The following is a 13,651-nucleotide window of genomic DNA, read 5'->3' as shown; positions in this document are numbered from 1 at the left end:
TCAGTTTAGGAATGTCTTGATTTCTCCCTCTATTTTGAAGGATACTTTTGTTTGATATAAAATTCTCAGCTGACAGTTGTTTTCTTTCAATACTTTAAAATATATTATTGCACTGCCTTTTGGCCTTCAAGTTTCTGATGAGAAATAAGCTGATCATATTATTTATGATCCCTGTATGTGACAAGTCACTTCTCTTTTGCTACTTTCAAGATTCTCTCTTTCTTTGTACTTTGAAGTTCTGATTATAATGTGCTTAGTCTGGGTCTCTTAGTTTATCTCACTTCAAGTTTGTTGTGCTTCTTGGATTTCTAGATCCTGGTTTTTACTCAAATTTGGGGAGTTTTGGCCATTATTTCCTCAAATAACCTTTCTGCCCCTATTTTTCTTCTCCTTCTTAGACTCTCATAATGTATATATTGATCTGCTTGATGATGTCCTACAAGTCCCTTGGTCTCTCAGTTTTCTCAATTCTTTTTTCTTTCTGCTCCTTAGACTTGATAATTTCAGTTGACATCTTCATGTTTGATAATTTTCTGCCTGCTCATATCTGAATCCTTTTTGAATTTTTAATTTTACTTATTGCCTTTTTCAGTTCTTTTGACTCCTTTTTATAATTTCTACTGCTTTGTTGATAGTCCCATTTTGTGCCTACAGTGTTTTCCTGATTTCCTTTAGATTGTCCACAGTTTCCTTTGGGTTTTTGAACATATTTTAAGACAGTTACTTTAATGTCTTTGTCTAATAAGTCCATTGTGGGGGACTTATCAGGGATGGTTTCTGTTGTCTTATTTTGTTTTTTTGAATGGGCCATGTTTTCCTGTTTCATTGTTTGGTTTGTGGGGTTTTTTTAATTGCATATTGGGCATTTGGCTATTATAAGGCAGTAACTCTGGAAATTAAGTTCTCTCCCTTCCCAAGGATTTGCTGTATTTCTTTTCTTTAGTTGTCATAGTCTGATTGATATGAGACTCTCCCCATTTATTTTTGCAAAGTTTGTTTATTGTTTTGCATCATTACTGAATGCTCTTTTCCTTTCACTAATGTTCTATTAATGTTTTGAAAGAGATTTCCTTGAATGCCTGATCTTTTCCAGTCTTTGTAGATTGGCTCTGTACTGGGGCACTCCTTCAGTACTTAACAAGACTTGCAATGAAGCTAAAGGATCACTCTGAGGTTAAAACTTAAGGGCTTTTCAGGTATTTTCTGAGCATGTTTCTTACCTGGGCATACACTTGGTTTTATAATTCTTCTGTCTATTTTGCTGGTTTTGAATGTCCTAAATTCCAAGAGTCTCATCCTAGCTTCATCTCTGGGCCTTAGGTGGTCAGTTACATGTCTCCACCTATAATGTCTTGGCCCTGACAACTGTGGGTTTATAGTTGCCTTGTAGCTTTTTTTTTTAAGCATTTTTTTCTGCCTTTCCCATCAGAATTTCAACTTAGGTGAAACAATGGTAAGAGTTTTATGTCATTCCTTTGGTTATCCCCAGGCAGGTTATAATAGATATACACCATAATTTGCAAATAATTTCTGCTGTGCTCCCTCTATTTTGAGGGAGGAAACTGTCAACCAGGCTGCTGCTGCTTCAAGAATAAGACCATCACCTCACTAGGAGGTAGTGGGATAAGGGCAAGTAAAAATACCATGAAACTTTCCTACCATTTTAAAGATGGCCTATCTCTGGTCTCTACTGAATGCCCTGTGTTATGCATGAAGAGTATACTCTACCTTGTTTGAAACTGAATGCCTTCCAGACCTATATGATAATTGGGAACTATTTAGCTTACAACTTCTTGGTCACACTTTGTCTGACTTTGTGGAGTTTTACTCCTCATGTGCATTTTAATATTCAGTTAAGACAGTGACTCCCATTTTGATTTCTGGAGGTCTTTTTGTATAGTCCTTTTCTCTCTGTAGTTCTATGTAGTTTCTCTCTGTAGTTTTTCTAGCCATCTCAGCTTGACTTCTGTCTCCCCAGCTCAGCACAACTCCAGTGTTCTGCTTTGGATACCCTCGATTCTGGAATGTGCCTTCAGGCAGCAGTCAAGGGGGAATAGGGCCCTCCTTATTGGTTTTGCTTCTCTCAGGTATCAGTGTCCTGCTGGTGCCTGTTATTCAAAGTCCAAAAATGTTAGTTTTGTATATTTTGTCTACTTTCCTAATTGATTACAGCAGGAGGGTAAATTTGGTCCCTAGTACTCCATCTTGCATTGTGATCCTGAATCTCCATCAGCAGAAATGGGGCTCAGCCTTTTCAGTATGTTGCTTAAATGGTTTTGCTTTCATTTTTTCTTTTCCTTTTTCAATTCAGACATGGGATACATTTCATGTCCTTATTTATTATTCTTTGCTATAGCTTAATTTATCATTTCTCCTAAATTCTCCCATTTCATTACTATTATTAGTTATATAAACTTTACTTAAATTGTACCTTGAGTGCATAAACACATGCACTTAGTCACTAATAAGTAGACAGTTTTTTTATAAGTTGTCTTCTCCTCCATTCAGGATGAAGATTCACTAATCTCCAATCCTGAAGATAGTGCTTAATAGCTAAAATATCACTTATGAATATATGGTTCAAAATTCTTAAAGCCTTGTATATTAGTTTACTACTGTGCATTAAAAAATACCACAAGCTTAGCTTAAAACAAGACAAAGTTATTATCTCACAGTTCTATAAGTCAGGAATTTGAGAGTGGCTTAGCTGAGCCTGGTCTACTGGGTCGTCTGCTCAGTGTCTCACCAAGTTGAAATTAAGATGTTAGCCAGAGCTGCAATTTTCATCTAAGACTTTGTTGTTTTCTAGCTCACATATTGGCAGAATCCAGTTCCTTGTGATTGTATCAGTGAGGTCCTTAGCTACTAGAGACTTCTCACAGTATGGCAGTGTGCTTGTCTTGGAGACCAGAAGAGAGCATCTCTTACCCTTCGGTCTTTTAAAGAGCTTACCTTGATCAGGTCTGGCTCACCTAGGAAAATGTCCCTTTTGATTAAACCAAACCCAGCTGATTAGTGGCCCAATTATGGGGATGATATCTCATCATAGTTACAGATCTCAGTCACACTCAAGGGGATGGGATTATACCAGAGGGTGGGAATCTTGGAGGCCATTTTAGGATTCTGCCTACCACACCTTGCAAATAGGACAAGACATTCAGAGAATTTTACATTTTGGCTAAAGGCTTTGCCCCAGCAATATGAAGCTGGGACACATCCAAGCTAGAAAACAATAAAAATTTAGTGAATACTTAGTCTATGCCTAATACTTTTTATTCTCTGCCTTATTTAATCACTGCAACAACCCCATGTGGGTTATTTATAATCTTTCCTAATTTGCGCATGGAGAAACTGAAGCTAAGAGGGTTTAAGTAACTTGTTGAAATGGAGCTGGGATCTAAATGGCCTGTGCTATTTATACTCCACCACACTTTATCCTAGTATTAATCTTGATTTGTATATAATTTCAGTTTTATATAAGTGAAGTATCTATCCAGGTGATTTATTACAAATTTGTGACTTATTTAACATTTTTTACATGCAATAATGGTACTGTAGTTATGATTTTAAAAAGAGAGTGTCCTTTTTTTAGAAGACTACTATTTAGCTTCATTTATTGACTTTTTTATTTTATTTTATTTTTTACATCTTTATTGGAGTATAATTGCTTTACAATAGTGTGTTAGTTTCTGCTTTATAACAAAGTGAATCAGTTATACATATACATATGTTGCCTCTTGCATCTCCCTCCCTCCCACCCTCCCTATCCCACCCCTCCAGGCAGTCACAAAGCACCGAGCTGATCTCCCTGTGCTATGCAGCTGCTTCCCACTAGCTATCTACCTTACGTTTGGTAGTGTATATATGTCCATGCCTCTCTCTCGTTTTCTCACAGCTTACCCTTCCCCCTCCCCATATCCTCAAGTCCATTCTCTAGTAGGTCTGTGTGTCTTTATTCCTGTCTTACCCCTAGGTTCTTCATGACATTTATTTTTTCTTAAATTCCATATATATGTGTTAGCATACGGAATTTGTCTTTCTCTTTCTGACTTACTTCACTCTCTATGACAGACTCTAGGTCTATCTACCTCATTACAAATAGCGCAATTTCATATCTTTTTATGGCTGAGTAATATTCCATTGTATATATGTGCCACATCTTCTTTATCCGTTCATCCGATGATGGACACTTAGGTTGTTTCCATCTCCAGGCTATTGTAAATAGAGCTGCAATGAACATTTTGATACATGACTCTTTTTGAATTATGGTTTTCTCACGGTATATGCCCAGTAGTGGGATTGCTGGGTCATATGGTAGTTCTATTTGTAGTTTTTTAAGGAACCTCCATACTGTTCTCCATAGTGGCTGTATCAATTTACATTCCCACCAACAGTGCAAGAGGGTTCCCTTTTCTCCACACCCTCTCCAGCATTTGTTTCCAGATATATTTTTTAACATCTTTCTTGGGGTATAATTCCTTTACAATGGTGTGTTAATTTCTGCTTTATAACAAAGTGAATCAGTTATACATATACATATGTTCCCATATCTCTTCCCTCTTGCTTATCTCTCCCTCCCACCCTCCCTATCCCACCCCACCAGGCGGTCACAAAGCCCCGAGCTGATATCCCTGTGCTATGCGGCTGCTTAACACTAGCTATCTACCTTACGTTTGGTAGTGTATGTATGTCCATGCCTCTCTCTTGCTTTGTCACAGCTCCCCCTCCCCCCTCCCCATATCCTCAAGTCCATTCTCTAGTAGGTCTGTGTCTTTATTCCTGTCTTACCCCTAGGTTCTTCATGACATTTTTTTTTCTTAAATTCCATATATACGTGTTAGTATACAGTATTTGTTTCTCTATTTCTGACTTACTTCACTTTGTATGACAGACTCTAGGTATATCCACCTCATTACAAATAGCTCAATTTCGTTTCTTTTTATGGCTGAGTAATATTCCATTGTATATATGTGCCACATCTTCTTTATCCATTCATCCGATGATGGGCACTTAGGTTGTCTCCATCTCCGGGCTATCATAAATAGAGCTGCAATAAACATTTTGGTACATGACTCTTTTTGAATTACGCTTTTCTCAGGGTATATGCCCAGTAGTGGGATTGCTGGGTCATATGGTAGTTGTATTTGTAGTTTTTTAAGGGACCTCCATACTGTTCTCCATAGTGGCTGTACCAATTCACATTCCCACCAGCAGTGCAGGAGTGTTCCCTTTTCTCCACACCCTCTCCAGCATTTATTGTTTCTAGATTTTTTGATGATGGGCATTCTGACCAGTGTGAGATGATATCTCATTGTACTTTTTTTTTTATTTTTTTATTTTTTTTAACATCTTTATTGGGGCACAATTGCTCTACAATGGTGTGTCAGTCTCTGCTTCACAACAAAGTGAATCAGTCACACATAAACACATGTTCCCATATGTCCTCCCTCTTGCGTCTCCCTCCCTCCCACCCTCCCTATCCCACCCCTCCAGGCCGTCACAAAGCACCGAGCCAATATCCCTGTGCCATGCAGCTGCTTCCCACTAGCTATCTACCTTACTATGTTTGTTAGTATGTATATGCCCATGACTCTCTCTCGCCCTGTCACAGCTCACCCTTTCCCCTCCCCATAACCTCAAGTCCGTTCTCTAGGAGGTCTGCATCTTTATTCCTGCCTTACCCCTAGGTTCTTCATGACATTTTTATTCTGAAATTCCATATATATGTGTTAGCATACGGTATTTGTCTTTTTCTTTCTGACTTACTTCACTCTGTATGACAGACTCTAGGTCTATGCACCTCATTACAAATAGCTCAATTTCGTTTCTTTTTATGGCTGAGTAATATTCCATTGTATATATGTGCCACATCTTCTTTATCCATTCATCCGATGATGGGCACTTAGGTTGTTTCCATCTCCTGGCTATTGTAAATAGAGCTGCAATGAACATTTTGGTACATGACTCTTTTTGAATTTTGGTTTTCTCGGGGTATATGCCCAGTAGTGGGATTGCTGGGTCATATGGTAGTTCTATTTGTAGTTTTTTAAGGAACCTCCATACTGTTCTCCATAGTGGCTGAAGCAATTCACATTCCCACCAGCAGTGCAAGAGTGTTCCCTTTTCTCCACACCCTCTCCAGCATTTATTGTTTCTAGATTTTTTGATGATTGCCATTCTGACTGGTGTGAGATGATATCTCATTGTAGTTTGGATTTGCATTTCTCTAATGATTAATGATGTTGAGCATTCTTTGATGTGTTTGTTGGCAGTCTGTATATCTTCTTTGGAGAAATGTCTATTTAGGTCTTCTGCCCATTTTTGGATTGGTTTGTTTGTTTTCTTGTTATTGAGGTGCATGAGCTGCTTGTAAATTTTGGAGATTAATCCTTTGTCGGTTGCTTCCTTTGCAAATATTTTCTCCCATTCTGAGGGGTGTCTTTTGGTCTTGTTTATGGTTCCCTTTGCTGTGCAAAAGCTTTAAAGTTTCATTAGGTCCCATTTGTTTATTTTTGTTTTTATTTCCATTACTCTAGGAGGTGGGTCAGAAAGGATCTTGCTGTGATTTATGTCATAGAGTGTTCTGCCTATGTTTTCCTCTAAGAGTTTGATAGTTTCTGGCCTTACATTTAGGTCTTTAATCCATTTTGAGCTTCTTTTTGTGTATGGTGTTAGGGAGTGATCTAATCTCATACTTTTACATGTACCTGTCCAGTTTTCCCAGCACCACTTATTGAAGAGGCTGTCCTTTCTCCACTGTACATTCCTGCCACCTTTATCAAAGATAAGGTGTCCATATGTGCATGGGTTTATCTCTGGGCTTTCTATCCTGTTCCATTGATCTATCTTTCTGTTTTTGTGCCAGTACCATACCGTCTTGATAACTGTAGCTTTGTAGTATAGTCTGAAGTCAGGGAGCCTGATTCCTCCAGTTCCTTCTTTCGTTCTCAAGATTGCTTTGGCTATTCGGGGTCTTTTGTGTTTCCATACAAATTGTGAAATTTTTTGTTCTAGTTCTGTGAAAAATGCCAGTGGTAGTTTGATAGGGATTGCATTGAATCTATAGATTGCTTTGGGTAGTAGAGTCATTTTCACAATGTTGATTCTTCCAATCCAAGAACATGGTATATTTCTCCATCTATTTGTATCATCTTTAATTTCTTTCATCAGTGTCTTATAATTTTCTGCATACAGGTCTTTTGTCTCCTTAGGTAGGTTTATTCCTAGATATTTTATTCTTTTTGTTGCAATGGTAAATGGGAGTGTTTTCTTGATTTCACTTTCAGATTTTTCATCATTAGTATATAGGAATGCCAGAGATTTCTGTGCATTAATTTTGTATCCTGCCACTTTACCAAATTCATTGATTAGCTCTAGTAGTTTTCTGGTAGCATCTTTAGGGTTCTCTATGTATAGGATCATGTCATCTGCAAACAGTGACAGCTTTACGTCTTCTTTTCCGATTTGGATTCCTTTTATTTCCTTTTCTTCTCTGATTGCTGTGGCTAAAACTTCCAAAACTATGTTGAGTAAGAGTGGTGAGAGTGGGCAACCTTGTCTTGTTCCTGATCTTAGTGGAAATGCTTTCAGCTTTTTACCATTGAGGATGATGTTTGCTGTGGGTTTGTCATATATGGCCTTTATTATGTTGAGGAAAGTTCCGTCTGTGCCTACTTTCTGCAGGGTTTTTGTCATAAATGGTGTTGAATTTTGTCAAAAGCTTTCTCTGCATCTATTGAGATGATCATATGGTTTTTCTCCTTCAGTTTGTTAATGTGGTTTATCACATTGATTGATTTGCGTATATTGAAGAATCCTTGCAATCCTGGAATAAACCCCACTTGATCATGGTGTATGATCCTTTTAATGTGCTGTTGGATTCTGTTTGCTAGTATTTTGTTGAGGATTTTTGTATCTATGTTCATCAGTGATATTGGCCTGTAGTTTTCTTTCTTTGTTACCTCCTTAACTGGTTTTGGTATCAAGGTGATGGTGGCCTTGTAGAATGAATTTGGGAGTGTTCCTCCCTCTGCTATGTTTTGGAAGAGTTTGAGAAGGATAGGTGTTAGCGCTTCTCTAAATGTTTGATAGAATTCGCCTGTGAAGCCATCTGGTCCTGGGCTTTTGTTTGTTGGAAGATTTTTAATCACAGTTTCAATTTCCTTGCTTGTGATTGGTCTGTTCATATTTTCTATTTCTTCCTGATTCAGTCTTCGCAGGTTGTGCATTTCTAAGAATTTGTCCATTTCTTCCAGGTTGTCCATTTTATTGGCATAGAGTTGCTTGTAGTAATCTCTCATGATCTTTTGTATTTCTGCAGTGTCAGTTGTTACTTCTCCTTTTTCATTTCTAATTCTATTGATTTGAGTCTTCTCCCTTTTTTTCGTGATGAGTCTGGCTAATGGTTTATCTATTTTGTTTATCTTCTCAAAGAACCAGCTTTTAGTTTTATTGATCTTTGCTATCGTTTCCTTCATTTCTTTTTCATTTATTTCTGATCTGATTTTTATGATTTCTTTCCTTCTGCTAGCTTTGGGGTTTTTTTGTTCTTCTTTCTCTAATTGCTTGAGGTGCAAGGTTAGGTTGTTTATTCGAGATGTTTCCTGTTTCTTAAGGTAGGATTGTATTGCTATAAACTTCCCTCTTAGAACTGCTTTTGCTGCATCCCATAGATTTTGGGTCGTCGTGTCTCCATTGTCATTTGTTTCTAGGTATTTTTCGATTTCCTCTTTGATTTCTTCAGTGATCACTTCGTTATAAGTAGTGTATTGTTTAGCCTCCATGTGTTTGTATTTTTTACAGATCTTTTTCTGTGAGTGGTATCTAGTCTCATAGTGTTGTGGTCGGAAAAGATACTTGATACAATTTCAGTTTTCTTAAATTTACCAAGGCTTGTTTTGTGACCCAAGGTATGATCTATCCTGGAGAATGTTCCATGAGCACTTGAGAAAAATGTATATTCTGGTTATTTTGGATGGAATGTCCTATAAATATCTATTAAAACCATCTTGTTTAATGTATCATTTAAAGCTTGTGTTTTCTTATTTATTTTCATTTTGGATGATCTGTCCATTGGTGAAAGTGGGGTGTTAAAGTCCCCTACTATGAATGTGTTAATGTCGATTTCCCCTTTTTTGGCTGTTAGTATTTGCCTTATGTATTGAGGTGCTCCTATGTTGGGTGCATAAATATTTACAATTGTTATATCTTCTTCTTGGATCAATCCCTTGATCATTATGTAGTGTCCTTCTTTGTCTCTTCTAATAGTCTTTATTTTTAAAGTCTATTTTGTCTCATATGAGAATTGCTACTTCAGCTTTCTTTCGGTTTCCATTTGCATGGAATATCTTTTTCCATCCCCTTGCTTTCAGTCTGTATGTGTCTGTAGGTCTGAAGTGGGTCTCTTTTAGACAGCGTATATATGGGTCTTGTTTTTGTATCCATTCAACCAATCTGTGTCTTTTGGTGGGAGCATTTAGTCCATTTACATTTAAGGTAATTATCGATAAGTATGTTCCTCTTCCCATTTTCTTAATTGTTTTGTGTTCGTTATTGTAGGTCTTTTCCTTCTCTTGTGTTTCTTGCCTAGAGAAGTTCCTTTAGCAGCTGTTGTAGAGCTGGTTTGGTGGTGCTGAACTCTCTCAGCTATTGCTTGTCTGTAAATGTTTTAATTTCTCCATCAAATCTGAATGAGATCCTTGCTGGGTAGAGTAATCTTGGTTGCAGGTTTTTCTCCTTCATCACTTTAAATATGTCCTGCCACTCCCTTCTGGCTTGCAGAGTTTCTGCTAAAAGATCAGCTGTTAACCTTATGGGGATTCCGTTTTGTGTTATTTTTCCCTTGTTGCTTTTAATATGTTTTGTTTGTATTTAATTTTTGACAATTTGATTAATATGAGTCTTGGCATATTTCTCCTTGGATTTATCCTGCATGGGACTCTCTGTGCTCCCTGGACTTGATTAACTATTTCCTTTCCCATATTTGGGAAGTGTTCAACTACAGTCTCTTCAAATATTCCCTCAGTCCCTTTCTTTTTCTCTTCTTCTTCTGGAACCCCTATAATTCGAATGTTGGTGCATTTAATGTTGTCCCAGAGGTCTCTGAGACTGTCCTCAGTTCTTTTCATTCCTTTTTCTTTATTCTGCTCTGCAGTAGTTATTTCCACTATTTTATCTTCCAGGTCACTTATCCATTCTTCTGCCTCAGTTATTCTGCTATTGATCCCATCTAGAGTATTTTTAATTTCATTTATTGTGGTGTTCATTGTTTTTTGTTTCACCTTTAGTTCTTCTAGGTCCTTGTGAAATGTTTCTTCCGTTTTGTCCGTTCTATTTCCAAGATTTTGGATCATCTTAACTATCATTATTCTGAATTCTTTTTCAGATAGAGTGCCTATTTCCTGTTAATTTGTTAGGTCTGTTGGGATTGTATCTTGTTCCTTCATCTGCTGTGTGTTTTTCTGTCTTCTCATTTTGCTTATCTTACTGTGTTTGGGGTCTCCTTTTTGCAGGCTCTATGTTCGTAGTTCCCCTTGGTTTTGTTTTCTGTCCCCAGTGGCTAAGGTTGGTTCAGTGGGTTGTGTAGGCTTCCTGGTGGAGGCGACTTGTGCCTATTTTGTGGTGGATGAGGCTGGATCTTGTGCTTCTGGTGGGCAGGTCCACGTCTGGTGGTGTGTTTTGGGGTGTCTGTGGACTTATTATGATGTTAGGCAGCCTCTCTGCTAATGGGTGGGTTTGTGTTCCTGTCTTGCTAGGTGTTTGGCATAGGTTGTCCAGCAGTGTATCTTGCTGGTCGTTGAGTGAAGCTGGGTGCTGGTGTTGAGATGGAGATCTCTGGGAGATTTTCGCCATTTGATGTTATGTGTAGCTGGGAGGTCTCTTGTGGACCAGTGTCCTGAAGTTGGCTCTCCCACCTCAGAGGCACAGCACTGACTCCTGGCTGCAGCACCAAGAGCCTTTCATTCACATGGCTCAGACAGGGAGTTCGAAGTGTATTGGTCATTTAGGTTCCTGAGACGTCCTGTGAGTTGGTGCAGAACATTTATAAAATCTCACAGTAACACAATTTCAGGGATGGAAGGACAGTAAGAAAGTCTCCATCTGTGGATCCAGTCTCTTTTATCCTAGAGTCCCCAAGGACGGGATACTTAGCTGACTTCTTGGGGAGCTTCATCTCTGGGAAAACGCTGCCCGGTTGCCACCTTTGCAGGCAGATGTGAGGGGGAACGTCTCCTCTTCCTCTCATCCCCCTCCCCCACCCCTCGGCTACAGTCTTGGGTGTTTCCTTGCCTCTCTCCCGACCTCTTAGGTGGGCAGAGCACAGAGAAGGGACATGAGACCAAAAGTACCCTCTGGAGGGCAAAACACCCCGGGGATACATGCAAGCCGAGAGCGGGAGCACCTCTCGAGAGTGTCCTTTTAAAGAGACATTCTAAAACACTTACAGATGAAATAACAATCTTGCTTGGGTTTGCTTCAAAATCATTTATGGAATCAAAGGAGGTGTAGAACGGGTGCGAGGCTGTCAGTGAAACAGAACTGGCCAGAAGTTGATAATTTTTGAGGTTGAATAATGGGTAACAGGGCTCATTATGCTACTGTCTACTTTTGCTTATGTTTGAAAATTTCAGTAGTGAGTATCAAATAATCTATTCGTTTCTAGTTACAGTTCTAAATAAGGCAAAGGATACCAGCTAATATTTTATCCTTAAGCAGCACATTGTCTACAGTTTAAAATCATGAATCTTTATTGATTGTCATGGAACCATAAACCTGTTTATACAAGTATTTCATTTATTAAAGTAGTAATGCATAGTGGTTAAGAGCATGGACTCTGGAGCCTAACCCTCTGGGTGTAAATCTTAGTGTTGTGATACTTAATAGTTGTATGACCTTGTGTAAGTTATTTAACTTCTCAGTCTCTCATTTTTTTTCATATGTAAAATGGCAACACTTGTACCTAGCTTATACAGTTCTTGGGTATACTATGTAATGGATAGATAAGAAAGCAAAAAATATATACAGATACATGTATTCATATGTATTTATATCTATTTAAGTTTTCTTTCAAATAAGAAACTTGAGGTAATTGTTTCCCTTTTGCATTTGGAGGTTATTATATGTTCTTGTCATGCTTTCGAGCCTGAGTTTCTCAAACCAGTGTTTCTGAAGTTTTTCCCTTTCACAACACATATTTACAGTGTTTTTCAATGGGAGTCTTCTGGAATCTTGGGTGGGACAGTTCTTGTTTGGGACTGTCTTTCACATTGTAGAACATTTATATTTACCTTCCCCTCTGCCTACATTAAATACCAGTCCTAACCAGTCGTTGTGATAACCATAAGTGCCCTTGCACATTTTCACATGTCCTGTAGAAGAATAGAAAAATCCCGTTTGGGGAGCCAAATTTTAATGGTGGTGCCATGGATTAATTTAGAGTGCTACTTTTGTCACATCTCTACCTAAAACGTGTTGAGATGTTCAAGGTGAGAACCGATGAGCTAAATCAGCAACATTATCACAGTGATTCTAAGTCTTGTGGAGGTTTTTGATTTTGGACAACATATAAACCTGTGATCTGTCCTGGTCTTACTGAACCAGAATATTGGATGTATGGTATGGAAGTAGATGTGTCTGTATTTTGCAAAATTTCCCTTAGTAAGACTCATACTCCTCTATTGCTTGAAAGATTTCTTTGTGCTTAACTATAATTGTCTTTCTTGTAGGTGATAGAAATTGAAGATGCTTCACCCACTAAGTGTCCAATAACAACCAAGTTGGTTTTAGACGAAGATGAAGAAACCAAAGAACCTTTAGTGCAGGTTCATAGAAATATGGTTATCAAATTGAAACCCCATCAAGTAGATGGTAAGAAACTATTAGATGATTAAAGCATTTTTAGTTAAATTTTACCAATATTTGGTGTCCCCTGTGTGCCTCACATTCTGCTAAGTACTGGAGTTACTTCTACTGGTGAGCAAAACAAATATGATCCCTGCCCTTATGGAGTGCATAAGCAAATGAAGAAGAACAAAACTGGACAATTGCAAAGAAAATGAGTATTATGAAAGGGGAAGTGTGCCCCTCACAAATGGGTATATATAGCAAGTGAATTTCACCTAATCTGCAGTGGTTGGGGGGTAGGGAGAGGTACAGTTAGCTAAAAGCCTTCTTCAGGAAATGCTTTTTCAAGTATGTTTGTTAATAATATTCCTACATTGGTTTTGGAAAGATACCAAATTATCCCTATCCTCTGCTTTGTCAGAGTGGAATCAGTAAGTCAGTTTTGATTGTGTATATGAATGAATTCATAAGGGAAGTTCTATAGTTCCTACTCCTTAGGTAGCAAGCCCCTTTATTGTTAGTTTTTAATGTTGAATAAAGGGAGAAATGATGAATTATCTCCTGGATTTTTTTTTCCTGGTTGACTCAAAAAACCTGAAAGTATATTTGATAGGAATCTATTCTCCCTTTGGATAAAGTTTCTATTTTAGATTATTCATATGTCTCTTTGGACCATCCCAGGGAATGGAGAAGATCTGCTGTGATAGCTTAGAGGAGTGAAAGTTACCCTCTTGTGTGCTTGTGTTCACATTTTTTTCTATTTAACCTTAGTGTGTGTGTGGGGGGGGGCGTAAAACAAATCTCATTT

The 13,651-nt window shown here is 38.1% G+C and overlaps 1 protein-coding gene across 10 annotated transcripts in view; it reads left to right on the top strand.

Annotated features, from left to right (window-relative positions):
- Window positions 1-13,651, top strand: part of ATRX (ATRX chromatin remodeler) — a 248,863-nt gene that overhangs the window by 133,424 nt on the left and 101,788 nt on the right. For all 10 annotated transcript variants that reach the window (XM_082865330.1, XM_082865334.1, XM_082865333.1 and 7 more), the window contains one exon: window positions 12,726-12,867. In XM_082865330.1, coding sequence (XP_082721456.1) covers window positions 12,726-12,867 — 142 coding nt within the window. The remainder of the gene's footprint in view (window positions 1-12,725; window positions 12,868-13,651) is intronic.

The sequence above is a fragment of the Leucopleurus acutus genome (assembly GCF_964270905.1).
Source record: "Leucopleurus acutus genome assembly, chromosome: X".
NCBI lineage: Eukaryota > Metazoa > Chordata > Mammalia > Artiodactyla > Delphinidae > Leucopleurus > Leucopleurus acutus.
Note: the sequence above shows the minus strand (reverse complement) of the source record. Positions and strands in the feature narration are given on the sequence as shown.